The sequence below is a fragment of the Hevea brasiliensis genome, unplaced genomic scaffold (assembly GCF_030052815.1).
Source record: "Hevea brasiliensis isolate MT/VB/25A 57/8 unplaced genomic scaffold, ASM3005281v1 Scaf393, whole genome shotgun sequence".
In the NCBI taxonomy this organism is placed as follows: Eukaryota; Viridiplantae; Streptophyta; class Magnoliopsida; order Malpighiales; family Euphorbiaceae; genus Hevea; species Hevea brasiliensis.
In genome coordinates, this window is record NW_026614910.1 from 54,089 (window position 1) to 60,335 (window position 6,247).

The window sequence follows — 6,247 nt, forward strand, 5'->3', positions numbered from 1 at the left end:
ATAGAATATTATCCTAATTAGGCTAAGATCAACCTAACCTAATAACCCAATAATACTCATGTATTATTATGTCCAACCTAACATTGACTACTTGAGTTATAAATCAAAAGTCTCTGAATTCCATAGCTGGCTTCCTTTTTTTAAAAAAAAAAATATTAAGTGCATAAATAATGATATAACTCCTCAAAATATATATAATTAATTTAATAAATTAGATTTTTGGATAGCCCATAAACTTAATAATATTTAATAATTCAACCATAAGATTCGTTTAATTAGTTCAACTACTATAAGACTCACTCAATAAAAGAAAAAAATCTTGATTAAAGATAAGTAATTTTGGCAAGATTATCAAATATAGCAATGCCTATAATTATGTACTATAAATAGAAATATAATCTCATAATAATGCCAACTAATAATATTCATATAATTATATAGTTGACTTACTATAACCAACTATTGTCTATATCTTATAGAAATAGATTAGATTATTTATGAATGTATGTTTTTTCTTCATAATTAATGAAATACACTATTCTCTCATACTAACTTTTAACTTAAGAGTTAAAGGATCCTCATTGAATCCATACCTGATGGACTTCTAACTCATTTATTTTCTGTTTTACAGGTCCATATCTACAAAAAATTTTCATAGACCATAACAAATAATTAGGGAATTTGTCAAATAAGGATATATTAATTTAATGAATTCATAGAAAATAAAATAATTTTTGAAAAATATATTAGCCAGCTGTGCTTATCAGACCATATCTTGCAATGGATTATGGGCGAAAAGGTCAAAGTCAGCAAGAGATGCTTTAATGGTATTTTATTTTTTCATAATGGGCCTTGATGCTTGGTGGGTTCTTGGGCTATCGGAAGAGAAATTTTCTTGAAAAACAAACAATCTCGGCAATCCCAAGTTGGTCTCAGCCTAGCTCTACCAATCCCATGATGACTCCGTGGCCCAGATGATGTAGAAAGTGAAAGTATTTGCTTCTGGATAAATTTGAATCCGAACTGAACCGTGGCCGGTCTAATGTCTATGATCTCTTACCGGGGTTTTTATAGAATCATTTGTCTTTCAAATTTGACTGGTGAGATTCGAGATTGCGAGCATGTAATAAAGTTAGCAAACCCATGATTTCGGATTGTAGAAATGTGATGCAGCCCTTTAATTTAAACCACATGGGTTGGACTCTGTTGGGCTCTCAAATACACTCCCAAAGGTTCAAGAACATGCCAAGCCCAACAAATCGCGCTGATGCTCTTCCCATGGTTTCACACATGGCCAAGGAGTAACGAACGTGGCCTACAATGCAAAGATTTGCTTTGAAGACGAAGGATGGCCTGAAAGTCAACGAAAAATTAATATAAAATTTTAAAAAATACTCATAACATTAATAAAATATTTTGCAAAGCTCAGCTGCCAGGTGAAAAAAAAAAATTAATTCTCACCCATCATGTGACAAGCGTTAGGCGGCCCACAGTCACCCTTGAAAGGAGTGCCGTGGGAACTCTGGCAGTTGGCATCATTTCTGGTTTATGTTGACTTTAACCATATGCTTTTATAATTACACATTTTGAGGAGATCTAGGAAGCAGGGAGGCGAGGTGGGGTTCTTACTTTCTTCCATCATAGCCTGGCCTGGTATGTCGTAATTCTATCGTCTTGTTACACTTGTTTTTGTTTTCTTACCTGGTTTCTTCTATATATGTTTCAAATTTCTACTGCTGTTACTCTTTTTTGTCAATTAATTTCTTAGTAATATTTGGTTGAAATTATATTATTCAAGATCTTTTTAAATTTTGATTGTAGAGCCAAGGGAGTTCGCAAACGGTATGTCATTCGTCCAAGTAGATATGAGCCTATGACTTTGCTAAAATAAAACTACAAATGGAAGATTGGGGTGGGATCATTCCTGCTTTAAACCCTCTTCAAGTCTACCAGTAGGGTAATTATTTCTGCCGATCCTAACAAAAACAAGTGGAAAAAGAAAAATAGGTTAGTAGAATTGCCATTAGATTTGACTTTAATCATATCTGATTGATTTTTTTTTTCACTCTTGAGCATTGATTGTCTAAAATCTCTTTTTGAAAGCTATTTCTCTGCTATCTAGCTCTTAGATATGAAATTCTATTTTCTATTGAAGAGACTATGTAACTTTAATAAATTTCATTTTGCTTTGCTGTAACTTAGAAGTTGAATTGTAATATGAGATTTAATATTAAGCTATTTTTATTTTAGGCATGGAGAATCTGGGGAAAGCCATAGAAATAGCTGGTTCAGTGGTGGATTATGCTTTAAATTTTGAGGAAAAGAAGCAAGTTCTAGAAAGAAAATTGAAACAACTAGAAAGCGTTGAAGCTGACATAATTGTGGAACTAGAAAATTCAGAATCTTGGTCTGGTAAGAAACGGAAGAATGAAGTTGCAAATTGGCTGAGTAATGTAGCACAGATGAAAAGAGAGGTTCAGAGCATAGAAGAAGTAATAGCACAGGGTGGATGGAGCATACTGTTAGGAAAGAATTTAGAGAAAAAGACTGAAGAATTGAATGAGCTTCTTGATCAAAGGAATAGATTTCAAGGAGCACTTGTGCTTGATGTGCAAGAGGATGGTGGAGATCAATTGCTAGCCCCAAAATTAGTGGGGCAAGCATTTCAAACAAATTTTAGTGAGATTAAGGAATGTTTAGTGATGGATGAGGTCTCAATTATTGGCATTTACGGGATGGGAGGAGTAGGTAAAACCGCACTGTTAACACATATTCATAATGAGCTTCTTCTAAGAAACAGAAATGTTTATTGGACATCTGTATCACAAGACTTGAGCATTTCTAAATTGCAGAATCGTGTTGCCAAAACTATCGGTTTTGATCTTTCCAATGAAGATGATGAAAAGAAAAGAGCTGCAAAACTGTCAAAAGCTTTAAGTAAGAGACCAGAATTTGTTCTTATTCTTGATGATTTGTGGATCCATTTTCCTCTGGAGAAAGTAGGTATACCTATTGGAGCGAATGGATGTAAGTTGATTCTTACAACTCGTTCATTAGATGTTTGTTGGAGGATGGGTTGTCAAAAAAAATTCAAAGTGGAGCCTCTTTCCGAAAAGGAATCTTGGAACTTGTTCGAGGAGAAAATAGGTGAAGCAGTTTTAGAAGAAGTTAAACCAATTGCAAAATCTATTGTGAGGGAATGTGCTGGTTTGCCACTTGGAATTGTAACAATAGCTGGAAGTATGAGGGGAGTGAGTGATGTTTATGAATGGCGAAATGCATTGAGGGAACTGCAAGAATCAATACTTTGGCAAGGTGACATGGAATATGAGGTATTCCGAATATTGAAATTTAGTTATAATCGCTTGATTGATTCAGCATTGCAACAGTGTTTCTTGTACTGTGCATTATATCCAGAAGATCATAAAATCAAAAGAGTGGAGTTGATAGAGTATTTGATTGTTGAGGGAATAATAGAAGGAGGAAGCAGGGAAGCAGAAATTGATATGGGTCATACCATATTAAATAGACTTGAAAAAGTATGCTTGTTGGAAAGTGTTGTGGAACAGGGAGAGAGATGTGTGAAGATGCATGACTTGGTTCGAGATATGGCCATCCAAATAATGAAAGTGGATCCAAGAGTGATGGTTAAAGCAGGTAAACAGCTGTTTGAAATGCCAAATTGGAGGAATTGGGCAGAGGATCTTGTGAGAGTTTCATTAATGTATAACCATATAGAGGAAATTCCTTCTGGCTATTCACCAAGGTGTCCCCAGCTTTCAACCTTATTATTGTGTGGCAATAAGTTGAGATCAATTGCAGATTCTTTTTTCGTTCAGTTGCATGGGCTCAAGGTTCTGGATCTCTCTTATACTCGTATTGAACAATTGCCGGTTTTCATCTCCCATTTGGTGAATCTAAGTGCCTTATTACTCAGAGGGTGTAGCAGGCTGAGGCACATGCCATCATTGGCACAACTTACAGCGCTGAAGAAGTTGGATATGCATTATACTAAAGTTAAACATGTGCCTCAAGGCATAGAATTGCTTTTCAATCTTGAGTATCTGGATCTCAGTAACACAGAAATAAAGGAGTTACCAACTGGAATATTACCAGACCTTTTCTCTCTGCAAGTCCTCATTCTTGACCAAGTTAAAGCAGTGGAAATAGCATCCTTGAGGAAGTTGGAAAGATTGGAATGTCGTGTCTATGATGTTGATGAGTTGAATGCATGCGCAACTTCAACACATACTTCCAATCTAATTCAATACTATCTTCTGGTGGCCCAACATAAGCCACCAGACAACTTGTTACCACGAGGTTTGAAAGTTGTATATTTTGATAATTGCAGTATCGATGGAGATGAAGATGCCATACTTCTCCCAAAAGACGTCCAATACCTGGATTTTTTTCAATGCGACATCAAACGAAGGAGCTTATGCTTGAAAAATGCTACTGAACCAAGATCCTTCACAATTGCATCTTGTGATGGGATAGAATGTTTGTTCTCATTGTCCTCTTCTCCTTCTATATTTCAAAGCCTTGAGGATATGTATATTAGCGATTTAAAGGACTTGCATTTCCTCTTTGGTAGAGAAGCAGCTATGGCATCACCACCAGCAAAATTTATGCCATTGTCACCACCTCTTGGTACCTTTTCTCTTCTTAAAAAATTTTCCATGTGGGGATGTCCAAGTATAAGGAAGCTGTTCCCTCCTGGCTTGTCTTCAAACCTTCAAAACCTGGAAGACATTTCTGTTCATTATTGTAAAAACATAGAGGAGCTGATAGCAATGGAAGAGCAACAAGAAAGCCATAAAAGCAAGGGCATTATTCATTTCTCTCTCCCAAAATTACAGTCTATTAGTTTGAGTTACTTACCAGAACTAAAGAGCATTTGCAGTGGAAAAATGATTTGCAATTCTCTCTGTAGAATTTATGTAGACAGTTGCCTGAAGTTAAAGAGGATGCCTCTCTCTCTTCTCGTGTTGGACAATGACCAACTGTCTCCACTCCCTTCTCTCCAAAATATCAAAATATTTCCCCAAGAATGGTGGGAGACAGTTGAATTGGACCATCCTAATGCCAAGAATGTCCTCCTACCCCTTTGCCACTTCAAGAGATACTGAAGAGGAACTGTTGACGGAATGTGTGGCAAGTAGAGGCAAGCTGCTTCATCTTCACTGATCATTTTCAATTCATTCATCAACCATTCTATCCACCACTTTGCTTTGTCTGGGTTTCATTTTGTCAGTGTAGGAAGTATTCCCAGTTTGAATCATACTGAACTTTTCTTGCAGTTCTTTCCCACTGCTTCTGTGTATGTATTTTTACCTTTAATGTACTATATATAACACTTACTTTGTTATGAATTATCTTCTTCTTTTTAGAATACTTCAAGCCTGCATATTTTATTCCATCTGATTTGGTTGCTGGCATGATGTTGAGTCTTTGATATCTATTTTATTTCACTTTTGAGATTCCCTCCACTATTTTGTGGAATTTTCTTGTGAAAATGGTATCTCTCCTTGTTTTGTCTTGTATATTCTGTTTTGATTGATTTACATTTATACCTTATGCATATGTCTATTAATGCAGCTTCCCTTCTATTATATTTTGGATCCTTAACAAATACTTCTTTTTTATTTTCTTTTTCTGGATTTTTATTTTCTTATTTTCACAAAGACTTCTAGTTTTACATGAATTTTTTAATTTCTTAGATAAGTTTTATTTATATTTCTTAGTTTGTTCATGACTCTAAAATATTATTTCTATTTAATTTAGGTTTTTAAATATATTTTTTTTTTAGATTATGACTCTTTAATTCATTTTTACCTGGATTAAAATTTAATACTTTATAAATATCCATTGTATTTTCATTATGTACAAATTTTCAGATTTATTCAATGAAGTTCTCTTTTTCATAAAGCTATGTTTGCTTTATTTTATCATTAGATTTTAGGTTGAATCTTGCTTATTTTAAGATTTTAGATTGGATCTTATTCATTTTCAAGGATTTGATCGTGTGTCAATCCTTTTTCGTGCTACATGCAGCGTCAAGTAATATCAGAGCAAGGATTTTACCCTCATTAAGATGGCTAATACTAGTGGTAGTGGTGGCAATCAACCTTATGATGATGATAAGGGGTTAAACGCTGTTTGTCGGGCAATCAAAGAGCAAACGAATACAATAAAACAATTAAATATGTATATAGATCATCAATTTTAAGAGATTCGCCGCTTATTG

At 34.6% G+C, this 6,247-nt stretch overlaps 1 protein-coding gene across 3 annotated transcripts; it reads left to right on the top strand.

Moving 5' to 3' along the window:
- Window positions 1-1,497: 1,497 nt before the first annotated feature.
- Window positions 1,498-5,392, top strand: LOC131177288 (probable disease resistance protein At4g27220). Of its 3 annotated transcripts, none has more exons than XM_058142252.1 (3): window positions 1,498-1,653; window positions 1,822-2,007; window positions 2,251-5,392. In XM_058142252.1, the coding sequence occupies exon 3, from the start codon at window positions 2,253-2,255 to the stop codon at window positions 5,127-5,129; it is 2,877 nt and encodes a 958-aa protein (XP_057998235.1). In that variant the 5' UTR covers window positions 1,498-1,653; window positions 1,822-2,007; window positions 2,251-2,252; the 3' UTR covers window positions 5,130-5,392. The 3 variants fall into 3 exon arrangements, with proteins under 3 accessions (XP_057998235.1, XP_057998236.1, XP_057998237.1); XM_058142253.1 differs by having other exon boundaries at window positions 1,822-1,957; XM_058142254.1 differs by lacking the exon at window positions 1,822-2,007 and having other exon boundaries at window positions 1,521-1,653.
- Window positions 5,393-6,247: the final 855 nt, after the last annotated feature.

What these genes read in the sequence shown, in the direction of transcription:
- LOC131177288 (XM_058142252.1), top strand. Translation starts at nt 2,253, where the DNA reads ATGGAGAATCTGGGGAAAGCCATAGAAATAGCTGGTTCAGTGGTGGAT.